Here is a 15,112-nt window from a genome sequence, read left to right as displayed (position 1 = left end):
ACCCATGAAACTGCTCCTTCAAACATGTCTGCAATACGGAGCTCATGAACAAATAGGAAACAACTTAGCAACAGCAGTCTTTTGGATTCTGAAGTAAAGGGTGGGCCTCTGGACTGATCTGTGGTATTACAGGAACGAAAATTAGCAGGTAAGAACCAATTTTCATTTCTTGAACATACCCAGATCAATCCAGAAAAGTGGGATGTACCCAAGCCACCCTACACTGGGTGGGAACCCGAAAGACCCGCACGCAGAACACTCTCACCAAAGGACGAATGCTCAGAAGCATTAACATCCAACCGATAATGCTTAGTAAAAGTGTGAAGAGAAGACCACACTGCCGCTCTGCAAATCTCCTGGGGCGACAGCAACTGACATTCAACCCAGGAAGTAGACTGTGCCCTGGTAGAATGAGCACGCAGTCCAACCGGCACCAGAAGCCCTCGGGCTATATAGGCCGAACAGATAGCTTCCTTAATCCAGTGAGAAATGGTCGCTTTCAATGCCTTGTCCCTCTCTTTGGTCCGCCGAACAGAATGAAGAGATGATCTGAACGGCGGAAGTCATTGGTAACCCTCCAGATAGCATAATAAAATGCGCCAAACATCCAAGAGATTTATTTTATTTATTTAGCACTTTTCTATACCGACATTCATGAATAGACATATCACATCGGTTTACATCGAACCAAGGTTAAACAAATTATTATTATTATTACATCGAACAAGGATAACATCAACAAGATCCCTCTCAGTAGCAGAATCCCGGGACCACTGAGGGAACCCAGGAAGTTCCATTGTCTGATTAACATGGAAGGAGGAGACCACCTTGGGGATGAAGGACGGCACCGTATGTAACGATACCCTATCATCATAAATCCGCAGAAATGGATCGCGACACGACAATGCTTGCAATTCCGAAATTCATCGCACCGAACAAATGGCCACCAAGAAAACTGTCTTCAAAGTCAGATCCTTAAGAGAAGCTCGACGGAGAGGTTCAAAGGGTGCTCCACAAAGCACACAAAGCATCAAATTCAAATTCCAATCCAGACATACCGGGCGCACTGGAGGACGCAAATGCTTGACCCCTTTGAGGAACCGAGCAATATCCGGGTGAACCACCAGCGAAGAGCCCTGAAACTTGCCCTGCAGGGCCCCCAAGGCCGCCACCTGGACCCGGCGGGAATTGAAGGCCAACCTCTTAGCTAGCCCCTGCTGCAAGAATTCCAAAACCATGGGAACATCTACGGTCAACGGATCGTAGGAGTGCTGGAGACACCAAGTCTCGAAAAGCTTCCAAACCCTAACATACTCCATGGAAGAAGACGAATGCCGCGCTTGAAGCAAGGTGGAGATGACTTGTTCTGAATATCCCTTCAAACGTAAACGTCTCCTCTCAAAAGCCAAGCCGCGAGAGAGAAGCGATCCTCCCGATCCAAAAATATGGGTCCTTGTCACAGCAGCTGCGGGATGTGGGCGAGGTGCAGGTGTTCCTCCAGAGCCATGCGAACCACGGGTGACGTGGCCACTCCTGAGCCACTAGCACTACCCTGCCGGGATGGAGCTCTATTCGATGGAGGAGGCGACCGATGAGGGGCCAGGGAGGGAAGGCGTACAGAAGAATTCCCGTGGGCCACGGGCTCACCAGCGCTTCGAGACCGACCGATCCCTGCTCCTGGTGCCGGCTGAAGAAGCGCTCGGTCTTTGCATTGGCCCGAGTCACCAAGAGATCCAACTGTGGCACGCCCCACCTGGCGCAAATGAGGTTCCAGGCCTCTGTCGATAACTCCCACTCCCCGGGGTCGAGTTGCTGCCTGCTGAGAAAGTCCGCTTGAACATTCTCCACTCTGGCGACATGTGAAGCAGCAATTCCTTGGAGATGACACTTCGCCCAGGCGAACAAGAGGTGAGCCTCGAGTGCCACTGCAAGACTTCTTCTTCCCCTCCTTGATGGTTGATGTAAGCCACCGACGTCGCATTGTCGGAGAACACCCGCACCATCCTGTGTTCGATCAAGGGTAGGAATGCCTGAAGGGCCAGACGAACTGCCCTCGTCTCAAGCCGATTGATGGACCAGGACCCTTCCGCTGGTGACCAAAGCCCCTGTGCGGCTTTGCCTGCACAGACTGCTCCCCAACCGGAGAGTCTGGCGTCGGTGGAAACTACTACCCACTCTGGAGGGTCCAGATCCACTCCCCGACCCAAGTTGTCAGACACCATGGGTCCAAATCCACTCCCCGACCCAAGTTGTCAGACACCATGAAAGACTGACTCTGGAAGCAGCGGCATGGGCAAGTGGAACTGCTCCGACACTGGACTCCACCATGACAACAGTGCTCGCTGCAACGGTCGTAAGTGAGCAAATGCCCACGGAACCAAATCCAAGGTGGAGGCCATCGATCCTAGGACTTGCAAATGATGCCATACTGTGAGGTCCTCCCTCTGAAGGAAATTGCGGATCTGGTCCTGTAACTTCGTCACTCTGTCCACTGCCAGGAACACCTTGCCCTGAAAGGTGTCGAACAGCGCACCCAAATAGACAAGGCATTGGGTAGGCTCCAAGTGACTCTTCTGCACATTTATTATCCAGCCGAGCGACTGCAATGTGAGCCGCACCCTGGAGACCGACCTCTCGCAGTCTTCCCGAGACTTCACCCTGATCAACCAGTCGTCCAGGTACGGTGGACTAAAATACCCTCTCGACGGAGGAAAGCAGCCACCACTACAATGACCTTGGTAAATGTACGAGGCGCTGCAGCGAGTCCGAAGGGAAGCGCTGGAAACTGGAAATGTTGACCCAACCACCACAATTCTGCCACCACACCAGCAAGTTACTCCATTGCATGCTTTCTTCGTTTCCTTTAGGACTTTGCCATAGAAGCAGTCCTGTGCTTTTTCCCTTATATCCGCGCAACAGTATCCCAGACCAAGGAAGTCAGGGCCCTCCGTTGTCGTCTGAATCAAATCCCTTTTATCCCCCTGCTGCCTAGGCGGGGAGCAACGTTGCAGTTGCATTAAAAGCTCAAAGCATATTGGTTAAAGGTAGTAATCTTGATGCCTTCTACTAAGGGTAGAAGGCATCGCCTCCATGCTCCTCGCTTTCGGCGCCCGACCTGCCAGGGTCAAGAGCCCTGCTGATCCCAACCGCCGCATCCCCAACACCTTCGTGATCACCCACACGCGAATTTCAGGACCGTCCACGACATGGAGAACACCCATCCAATCCCAAAACTGTTATATACCAACTTCGACAAAAGATATTACCCATACCTGCTCACACACCGACGTTCACCCTCCTTCATCACTATTAACCTCAACAACAACATAGCTGCCCTGACAGTATTCACTCTCTTCCTACTCAATGCCCAATCCATAACGAAAAAAATCTCCATTCTTCATGACCTCCTTCTGGACCAACACCCTGACATATTCTGCCTAACTGAATCCTGGCTCAAAGGCTCAGACACCGCCCTCATCAATCAACTTCCCAAAGATATCTATGACATCTACTCCATTCCCAGACCAAAAAAGAAAGGAGGCGGACTACTTTTCCTGGCCCGGAAAAAATTCAGATTTACCATCCAACCACTCAAAGCTTCACCCCCACTCGAGCTTTGTCTATTCAAATCGAAAAACCTACATATTCTCCTGCTATTTGCACCCCCAGGCGCCCTCGACCGCAACCTATCCCCCCAATCGAGGCCATCACCAACCACACAAACGCAGCCACCCCCACCATCATCCTGGGGTATTTCAACCTCCACATTGACAAAACACCCCCCTCACCCGCCTGTGAGCTCCTCATCAACACCATGATGGCCATCGGATTCAATCAAATCATCAATTCCTCCACACAGAAGGCAGGCCACACCATAGACCTAATCTTTATCAATCAACGCATCTCAAACAAAAACCCTCCCTCAACCACAGCCACCCCCTAGTCCGATCACAAGCTCATCCAGTCCGAGCTAGTTCTGAGAAACCCCACACCAGTGGCCGACCCCCTCAAGAAATACATACATTTCACCAAGCCATGCACGTCTGATGATCTCATTGAATCTCTACCAGAGGCACTCAACTCTCTAAATATGAAAACTGCAAACACCGCAGTTGAATCATGGATCTCAATCAACACTGAAACAGCTAAGATCTTATGCCCTACCATAAAAAAAAGAAATCAAAACCCGCAGCAAACACAAGTTCCCATGGTACACACCGGAGCTAAAAATCTCTAAACGCACTCTCAGACAAACAGAAAAAGCATGGAGAAGAAATCAATCTACCGAACTAAAAAACAAATACAAAACCCTTCTTCACACCTATAACACTGACATCAACAATACCAAACGCCTCTTCTACTCAAAAAGGATCCACAACTATCAATACAATCCCAAAACACTATTCGCCTATGTATCCGACCTAACCAGCCCCCACCCACATCTCCCCGCTCAATGACAACCCGGACAAAATCTGTGAAGATTTAGTGCAATTCTTCAACAACAAAACCACCAGCCTGCTTGCAAACATCCCTAATACCAATGCAAAAACACCAGAACCACCCACCATATCCTGTCCCTCCTGGACTCATTTCGACCACATTGCCTCTTCCGACGTGGAACCAATCATACGAAGAACAAACCCCGCCACACCCCCCCTTGACCTCATCCCAATAAAACTCCTCAAACAAGTCTCAAACATCATTGCCAAGCCGATAGCCGACATCATTAACCTCTCCCTAGAACAGGGCATCTTCCCAGACAGACTCAAATCCTCAATCATCAAACTCATCCCCAAAAAACCCAATCTGGACATCTCAGACCCTGCCAACTACAGGCCAATCTCTAACCTCCCCTTCATTGCCAAGATCCTTGAAAAAAACTGTCAACAAACAGCTCTCTGAACATCTAGAACACCACAACATTCTAAACCCGGCTCAACATGGTTTCAGAAAACTCCTCAGCACAGAGACACTCCTTCTATCCCTCACAGACTCCATGCTCAGAGGCCTAGACAAGAACACATCATACCTCCTGATACTCCTTGACATTTCTGCCACATTCGATACTATCAACCACAACATCCTGCTAACCAGATTAAAAGAAATTGGTCTAAGTGACACCACCCTTAAATGGTTTGACTCATATCTCTCCGGCAGATCCTACTCAGTAAAAATAGAATCATCTCAATCCAAACAGATCCCCCTACTACACGGCGTACCCCAAGGATCATCCCTCTCCTCCACCCTGTTTAAAATCTACATGCTCCCCCCTCTGCAACCTTCTTTCCAAAAAAGGCCTCACCTATTACTTATACGCAGATGACGGACAAATTCTGCTCCCCATCAAATCATCCCTCGAAAACACTCTAAAAACCTGGGACACCCATCTGTCAGATATAACAACTCCTCGCTCAGCTCTCACTCTCACTCAACCACAAAAAAACTGAAATCCTACATATCACCAACAACACCACCCGCAACCTTAAACATCAAAGCACAACAACCCTCCCGAACCAACAACTAACCTTGGAGTCACTCTGGACACGGAAATCACCCTCAAAAAGCACATCAGCAACACCATCAAAGATGGATTCTTCAAACTCCAGACCCTCAAAAGACTCAAACTGCTCCTCTTCCCACTCGACTACAGAACCGTCCTCTAGACCTTACTCTTCTCAAAGCTTGACTACTGCAACTCCCTTCTGCTCAGCCTCTCGGCTGCCACAATCAGACCATTGCAGCTACTACAAAATGCAGCAGCCAGATCCCTCACAAACAGAAAGAAATCGGACCACATCACTCCAATCCTCAAGGACCTACACTGGCTACCCATCAACTTCTGAATACAACACAAAGTCTTATCACTCATCCATAAGTCTCTCCACAACAACAAATTGAATTGGTTAAGCACATCCCTACAATACCACACACCGAAACGAAACCTCCGATCCTCTAACACTGTCTTCTCCACATCCCCACCCCAAAAGAAGCATTTCTATCCATAACAAGAGAACGCGCACTGTCCATAGCCGGACCCTCACTTTGGAACAACCTTCCAGCACATCTCAGATCATAACCCTCACTCTTCAAAAAAAAAAAAAAAAAACTCCTAAAAACCTGGCTCTTCCGACAAGCCTTCCCCCAAAGATCCTATCCCTCACCACCTTTCCTTGCAGGACCATTTTCCAGTCCGACCCCTGTTACACACATTCTCTGCCTCTATGTTTCCCATCACGCATGCTGATTATGCTTATTACATTTACATTTTCATTGTTAGATTTATGATTATGTTTTCATTGTTGGATTTCAAGCCTCACAAAGTTCTTTAGAGGTTTTTTCATATGAATTCATATTTTTAATTTATTTTAGTTCTTGTTAATTAAGTTGACTCGTAGGAAATACGCAAGAATCCAAGTTTCATTATTTTACATGGTTAAAAATGGATTTCTCTGTAACAAATAAGCACCCCCCCCCCCGCTAATTTCCTTTACGTTATCTGTAAACTGATGTGACATCTCTGATCTAATGTCGATATATAAAAATGTATAAATAAATAAATAGTAATGCTGTACCAGCAAGTTTCCTCCCTGCACACTTATCTTATTTCTGTCCTCTAGTCTTTAGAGATCCACAGTGTTTATCCCATGCCCCTTTGATTTCTTGTGAAAGGTCAAGTAGTTAGATTCCAGTCTAATTGCCAATGATAATTCAGATGGTGAGGGCCATAATCAAACCTTAGCTTTACTTTCGTCAAAACCTTAAAAGGTGGGAACCAAAAGAAAAGTCTTTTGGCTGGAATACACTTCATTTTGTGGAGTATACGGAACCAATTTGTCTCTAATAAATTGGACCCTTTCCCCTCAATTACCTAATACAGGTCAGAATTTAAACTGCATCTTGCTAGTATAGGAAGACAATAGAATAGACGTAATGGAAGGTAGGAAGATCTCTTGATTTGTTGCAACACTGTCTTTACAGCAGTTTTCTGGACTATCTTATGCCCCCTCCCCTCACTCCTAGACATATGTAATGCAATTCACATTTTTCTTTGAAATCTATCTTGTGCCCTTCCTAGGAAAAGGAAGAATATCAAATAAAAAACAAATAAAATATGGTGGCATGGAGACTGTGGGATGGATAATAGAAACATAGAAACATAGAAATGACGGCAGAAGAAGACCGAATGGCCCATCCAGTCTGCCCAGCAAGCCTCACACATTTTTTCTCTCATTCTTATCTGTTACTCTTAGCTCCTTGTTCTATTCCCCTTCCACCCCCACCATTAATGTAGAGAGCAGTGATGGAGCTGCATGCAAGTGAAATATCTAGCTTGATTAGTTAGGGGTAGTAGGGGCAGTAACCGCCGCGATAAGCAAGCTACACCCATGCTTATTTGTTTTACCTAGACTATGTTGTACAGCTCTTGTTGGTTTTTTTTTTCTTCTCCCCTGCTGTAGAAGCAGAGAGCCATGCTGGATATGCATTGAAAGTGAAGTATCAGGCACATTTGGTTGGGGTAGTAACCGCCGTAACAAGCCAGCTACTCCTCGCTTTGTGATTGCGAATCCTTTTTTTTCTTCACCCCTGTCGTTGAAGCTATGCAGGATATGTGTGAAGCATCAGGTTTTTTTTTTGGTTTTTTTTTTCCCCCTGCCCTTGAAGCAGAGAGCTATGCTGGAAATGCGTGATGTATCAGTCTTTCTCCCATGCCGATGCAGGAGAGAACCATGCTGGATATGCATGGAAAGTGAAGTATCAGGCACATTTGGTTTGGGGTAGTAACCGCCGTAACAAGCCAGCTACTCCCCGCGTTTTGAGTGCGAACCCTTTTTCTTCTCCTTTGCCGTTGTAGCAGAGAGCTCTGCTGGATGTGTGAAGTATCAGTTATTCTTCTCCCCTGTCATTGAAGCAGAGAGCTATGCTGTATATGCATTGAAAGTGAAGTATCAGGCATATTTGGTTTGGGGTAGTAACCGCCGTAACAAGCCAGCTACTCCCCTCTTTATGAGTGCAAATCCTTTTTTCCATTACCTCTTGCTGTTGAAGCTTAGAGCGATGTAGGAGTCACAGTAAGCATGTGTATGTTTATTTAGTAAGGGTATTGTGTCAATAGCCATCATTCTGGCGAGTCACCCACTCTTCATTGGTGGCCTCTTGACTTTATGGATCCGCAGTGTTTATCCCACGCCCCTTTGAAGTCTTTCACAGTTCTGGTCTTCACCACTTCCTCCGGAAGGGCATTCCAGGCATCCACCACCCTCTCCGTGAAGAAATACTTCCTGACATTGGTTCTGAATCTTCCTCCCTGGAGCCTCAAATCGTGACCCCTGGTTCTGCTGATTATTTTCCTACGGAAGAGGTTTGTCGTTGTTTTTGGATCATTAAAACCTTTCAAGTATCTGAAAGTCTGTATCATATCACCTCTGCTCCTCCTCTCCTCCAGGGTGTACATATTTAGATTCTTCAATCTCTCCTCGTACGTCATCCTATGAAGATCCTCCACCTTCCTGGTCGCCCTTCTCTGTACCGCTTCCATCTTGTCTTTGTCTTTTTGTAGATACGGTCTCCAGAACTGAACACAGTACTCCAGGTGAGGCCTCACCAAGGACCTGTACAAGGGAATAATCACTTCCCTTTTCTTACTTGATATTCCTCTCTCTATGCAGCCCAGCATTCTTCTGGCTTTTGCTATCGCCTTGTCGCATTGTTTCGCTGTCTTCACATCATTAGACACTATCACCCCAAGGTCCCTCTCCTGCTCCGTGCTCATCAGCCTTTCCCCCCCCATCGAGTACAGTTCATTCGGATTTCCACTCCCCATATGCATGACTTTGCACTTCTTGGCATTGAATCTCAGCTGCCATATCTTCGACCACTCTTCCAGTTTCCTTAGATCCCGTCTCATTCTCTCCACTCCTTCCGGCGTGTCCACTCTGTTGCAGATCTTAGTGTCATCCGCAAAAAGACAAACCTTACCTTCTATCCCGTCTGCAATGTCGCTCACAAAGATATTGAACAGGACCGGTCCCAACACCTATCCTTGCGGCACACCACTTAAAACCGCTCTCTCTTCAGAGAAGGCTCCATTTACCATCACACATTGTTTTCTGTCCGTCAACCAATTTGCAATCCAGGTCACCACATCGGCACTCACTCCCAAGCTTCTCGTTTTATTCACCAGTCTCCTGTGCGGAACCGTATCAAAAGCTTTGCTGAAATCCAAGTAGATGACATCTAGTGCTCTTCCTTGATCCAATTCCTTGGTTACCCAGTCAAAAAAGTCAATCAAATTTGTCTGACAGGATCTTCCCCTGGTGAATCCATGCTGCCTCTGGTCCATCAATTCTCCAGACTGTAGATAGTTGACTATTCTCTCTTTCAGCAGTGACTCCATTACTTTTCCCACCACCGAAGTGAGGCTAACCGGTCTGTAGTTGCCTGCCTCTTCCCTGTTCCCACTCTTGTGAAGCGGGACCACCACCGCTCTTCTCCAATCACTCGGCACCACTCCCGTTTCTAGGGATCTATTGAACAGGTCACACAGCGGACCCGCCAGAACATCTCTGAGCTCCCTCAATATCCTTGGATGAATCCCATCAGGCCCCATGGCTTTGTCCACTTTCAGGTTCTTTAGTTCTTCCCACACATTTTCTACTGTAAAAGGATTTTCATCTATTCCCCTTCCCTCCAGTTTCTTGTTGTTTAGAGATGGTCCTTCTCCAGGGTCTTCTTTAGTGAACACTGGATTCTGTTACCGTTTTTGTGTCTACAACATCCTTTGCGAAAAATCCCATATTAATGCCTTTGTTGGCATGGAATTTGCATGGAGGTGTGCACAATTTTTGTGCACTAAAATCCTTTTTAAATCATGAGTAAAATTATGCATGCTAAAATGTGTACCAATTGAGAAAAAAGGTGTGCTCAGCCTATACCTTATTCCTTCGGTTCCTGAGTGGTAGAACATAGAAATCTCGGCAGAAAAAGACAAATGGTCCATCCAGTCTGCCTAGTACTATCTGTTGCGTCTTGTAGGTTATCCCATGCTTCTTATTTTCCCACACCGTAAAAGTCAGGGCCTTCGTTGGTTGCTGTTTGAATACAATTCCCTGTTATGCCTTGCCTTGCCTTGCCTCTGATACTACAGATGACGCAAGAAGGTATGAGATAGAGGGAAGGACCAAAATCAAGTTATTTGCACAGTCAATGGATGGGGTTAATAAGCAAAAGGAGACTTATAGTGGTTGGCATCTTGGAAGATTTAATATGAACTGAGATGGAGGACAAGACAGCTGGATGAAAACTGGATCTTGTGTACAGAATTCTGCACAAATAATCCGTGCTCTACAAAGAGCTAAAAAAATACATTTGGTAGTCAGTGGGGTGGCTGGAGTAAAAGGATAAATAATGCTGGGATGAATGGGTGGAAGGTACTGAAATATGTAAGGTTGAGTACAATGGATTGATTACATGGGAAATTCAGTTTCACTAATCCTATAATACACTGTTACAGCAAAATCACTTGCAATTTATAAATCTATAGAAAAGGAATAGAAATAAATTATGCATAGGCCCCTGTGATATTCTCTGCACAGGTACATCAGGAAACAAAAGAAACGGGTGAAATAACTACTTTAATTCATCTGAAAGTGGTGAAGAAAATGTAAATGGCTTGAGATTTGCACACAATAGCTTTGTGTGATGGAGAAGGGTTGAAGGGAGGAGAAGAAAGCAAACAAAATGATTCATAGAGTGCCAACATGCAACAAGGGAAAGATAGATCCTGTTTGCTATTTCAAACAGAGCAGGAGCTGCCCTTGTCATTCCCTGGAACATTAACATTATGTATCCTGTGCTGGTGAATGAAAACCATTCTTCCTCTTCCCATTGTTTGCACAATTCATTAATTTGCCATTTCTGCTAATCCGATCTGCCCTTTCAGTGAGCTAAACTCCTTTCTCCAGCTGTTCCCCTAAATATCTGTCCTATGTTACACACGCAAGCTATGGGCTTGGTGGCGGTGCTGTATGCTGTCATGCAGAAGGACTCGGGTTCAGTTCCCAGGTAGAAGGCAGTTGGGGTCATTAACAAGGATGACATTTGGTGATCAGATTTAGAGCCCATGATGCAGGATTCCAGAAGGAGCCCTGGCTCACACCTCCCAGCTTCAGGGCTGTTGCTGCAATAATCAGACCCGAGTTGTTACGTGAGGGCTCATGATGCCAGGATCCAGCACTAGCTCCAACTGAGCTCAAAGAAGAAGAAGAGAGAAACTACTGGGTCAAACAAGAGTAAAAGTAAATGCTGGCGAGATTTCTACTCAAACATTGCTTTCTGCTTCAAAGGCAAGGCATAACAGGGAATTGTATTCAAACAGCAACCAACGAAGGCCCTGACTTTTACGGTGTGGGAAAATAAGAAGCATGGGATAACCTACAAGACGCAACAGATAGTACTAGGCAGACTGGATGGACCATTTGTCTTTTTCTGCCGAGATTTCTATGTTCTACCACTCAGGAACCGAAGGAATAAGGTATAGGCTGAGCACACCTTTTTTCTCAATTGGTACACATTTTAGCATGCATAATTTTACTCATGATTTAAAAAGGATTTTAGTGCACAAAAATTGTGCACACCTCCATGCAAATTCCATGCCAACAAAGGCATTAATATGGGATTTTTCGCAAAGGATGTTGTAGACACAAAAACGGTAACAGAATCCAAAAACGTATGGGATATACACAGAGGATCCCTGGTGCCAATACAATGGGAATAAAGCACTGGGTAACTTGCACGGAACGCGGGTAAAGCCCACAATAATGGGGGTAACCTGCATGGAGTGGCAATTACAGTCCAAAATCAGCACTGGCAATGCTTTTTGCTTCCGAGATGGCATTTAAGTAACCTTTCTAGAAGGCATTCAGGTTACCTGCATGGAGTGGTGGTCATAATTCTAAACAGCAGTGGGATAATTTAATTGGGGACCTGCAGAGATAATGGAGCCCATTCACTCTAACAGATTTTGGGTGTGCTTGGAAGGTTATGGAGTTAAAAGATGTGAGGAGAAGGGTTTAGTTTTGTATAGCATGTAGAAGATCATATGTCCATATACTCAAGAGCATGAAAATGAAATGGGACATTCTGCCGTCATTCATTATTGCTTCCCAGTGCAGAGAGGTGCATTAAAGCCTGGAAGGCTTCATTCATTAATGGGGTGTGTTAGGTTGAACATATATTTTTACTCACGTGCATGTACATTTTTGGGTTAACATGCTTTTTTTTTTTTAACTATTAGCTTACTGCATTGGGAGGAAATTCTTTTCTCAGTGCATGAAGAAAGAAAATGTATGCTAACATTTAGCACACATCAGTTCTTCAGAAAGGAGTCACTGATTTCTCTTCGTGCCTTTCCACTGTCAAAGCTTGAAAATTAGTGTGCAATGTATTACATTAGTTCATGCAAAGCTGGCTCAGTAATACTTTCTGGTTGTTACTCTTTAAAATCACTCTGCATATCTCAGAAAGAACCAATAAACTCACACACACTGCTATGTTATTCTATTGTCATTGCTGGCTCCTTCCCATGGAAGAACAAGGAAACTGCTGTAAGTCCTACTTAAGGCCCCACAGCTCAGAGGCAATGCAGCAGACTTCCATGTGGAGGTCCTGGGCTTCACAATCAGGCCAGCCCAGGACCCATGACTGCACAGTTTCCTGGCTGAGGGCTGTTGCCACAATGACTGGGATAGGTAATTAAAATAGGAGATAAATACCCAGGAAATAAGCAGCAAGAGGAAACTGCCGGACCAAAAATAAATAAAAGAACTGAACACATAGCAAGCTAGATAAATGAAATTCTTCTAAGGGGAGAACTGGCCATGTTCAGATGTACTCTGGCAGAAAGCAGTTATTTGGTATAACTGTAAAAAAAATCCCAATAGCTTTTTGGTCTTTGCTCTCACTGGTCCTTGGAAAGTTATTCATAGTGTGGTGGAAATATAGCTACAGAATAAGAAAGGAGCAGATTCACCGACGATGGAGTATGTGTGTGTATCCTTCTCATCTTACCGTTGCTGATCTCTGGAAGATCAAATTTGGTGAATTCCCACCACTGAAGGCGGTAAGTTGTGTTGGCAATGTTGCTGGCTACCGCTGATTGTCCATCTCCAATCACAGCCCCTGCAGGAGGAGAGAAAAATATTTATTACTACATATTTTTATATTGGTACTAGATGTGCACAGTGATATACAGGTATGCATAAGAGAGAGTCCCTTCTTAGAACCTACTTTGCACATATCGACAAACAAAAGGATTCAGAAAAATAATTTATTACAGTGAACATGGTTAAAATCAAGAAAACTAAGATCTGGAAGAGCCAGTGTTTAAGATTTTAAAGCAACCTCAAAAAGGTGGGTTTTTGGGCATGACTTGAATATGGCCAGAATACAGGACTACTAATACAAAAAGGCTTTTGCAGGCACAGAGTTTCACCAGATGGCAGTGGAGGAGAAAGACACAGGGATGTTAGGGAAGTAGAAGAGGATAAGGTACTTGTAGGTGGGTAGGATAAGCTTGAACTATGTACTGAAGCACACGGGAAGCCAATTTAGTAACTAGGTAAGAGGGGTTGCATGATTTTAATGACACTGGAGGAATATAAGTCATGTTGTTGAGTTTTAATAGACAAATGGTGATAGATGGTTCTGTGGGAAGGAGTAGTCTAAGTGGGAGGTGATATGAAAGTGCATAAAGGTTTAGGCAGTCTATTCAGAAAGAAATGGATGGATTTTTTTTTAATTCATTATAATTTTCAAACAAAATAGATCAAGATAATTTGAAACAGAAAAACAGATCCCTTACAGTGACAACACACATCAATAAGACGAGCAAAAGCAGAACAAATTACTATGATGGTCTGTGTACAGCATTGGGGTAGCAGAAATAAGGAAAATATTAAGAAATCTACCCCAGCTAAATTAAATTATTTTGGCCTCCAATGAACCCAACCTACAGGCCAGCAGCTTGATCCTGAAGAAATTTTTCAAGCTGCTCAGGATCATAGAAAAACTTAGTGTCTGGCAATTTTAAATGACACTTACAGAAGAATCTCAATTGGAAACTAGCACCTAGAGCAAGGAGACTGTCTTTTCTGGAGAAATAATTTATGTCTACATTGAGTCATTTTAGTTACATCAGGAAAAATTTCTGATTTTTCCCCCAAGAAAAATCTTCTTTTAACATAAATTGATTTTTATGATATTATAAAGAAATCAATCTCACCAAACCTCCCAAGAACATAAGAAATTCCCATACTGGGTCAGATCGATGATCCATCAAGCCCAGCATCCTGTTTCCAACAGTGGCCAATCTAGGTTACAGGTACCTGGCAAGTTCCCAAAAACTAAGAAGATGCCATGCTGCTAATGCTCAGTAATATAAGGGTCACAAAACAACAAACTTCTTCCTTACTGTAATACACAATATATATACAAAAAGAGGACATATCAAACATTTAATCTCATGTATTAATGTATACCCCGATTACCTAACATTAAAATTCCCTCTAGCACACTCATCCATCACATACACACACATATAAAACCAATTTTCCAATATTCATCAATATCAGTGATTTTCAACATTCTTAAAATTTAGAAGTCATGTTATAAGATATATATATTACAAAGAATATCTTGTGCTATTGATGAATATTGGAAAATTGGTTTTATGTGTGTGTTGGAAGAGTGTGCTAGAGAGAATTTTAATGTTAGATAGGTAATCTGGGTATACATTAATAAATGAGATTAAATGTTTGATAATGCTCAACGGGAGTTAGTGCGCATTAACCTCGTCAGTGCGCACTAAACCCGAAAATGAATTTTTCATGAAATTTTGGGAAAAACTCGTTTGGGATTCGGGCTCTCCAAACCAGGATGAATTAGGCAATTTTGTTGAAACTGCCTAATTCGTTCTAGATGAATGCACATCCCTAATAAGCAGGTTATTAACCAAGTTAACTTGGTTAATAACAGTTTATGGACTTTTCTTCCAGGAACTTGTCCATGCCATTTTGAAACCCAGTTACACTGTCTTAATCACATCCTCCAGCAATGA

At 44.3% G+C, this 15,112-nt stretch overlaps 1 protein-coding gene across 5 annotated transcripts in view; it reads right to left on the bottom strand.

Moving 5' to 3' along the window:
- The window catches only part of AMBRA1 (autophagy and beclin 1 regulator 1), a 206,001-nt gene that overhangs the window by 43,320 nt on the left and 147,569 nt on the right, over nucleotides 1–15,112 (bottom strand). For all 5 annotated transcript variants that reach the window (XM_029582359.1, XM_029582360.1, XM_029582361.1 and 2 more), the window contains one exon: nucleotides 13,066–13,176. In XM_029582359.1, the coding sequence (XP_029438219.1) occupies nucleotides 13,066–13,176 (111 nt within the window). The remainder of the gene's footprint in view (nucleotides 1–13,065; nucleotides 13,177–15,112) is intronic.

The sequence above is a fragment of the Rhinatrema bivittatum genome, chromosome 17 (assembly GCF_901001135.1).
Source record: "Rhinatrema bivittatum chromosome 17, aRhiBiv1.1, whole genome shotgun sequence".
Lineage (NCBI taxonomy): Eukaryota > Metazoa > Chordata > Amphibia > Gymnophiona > Rhinatrematidae > Rhinatrema > Rhinatrema bivittatum.
The sequence above is the reverse complement of the archived record's forward strand: the minus strand, read 5'-3'. Positions and strand labels throughout refer to the sequence as shown.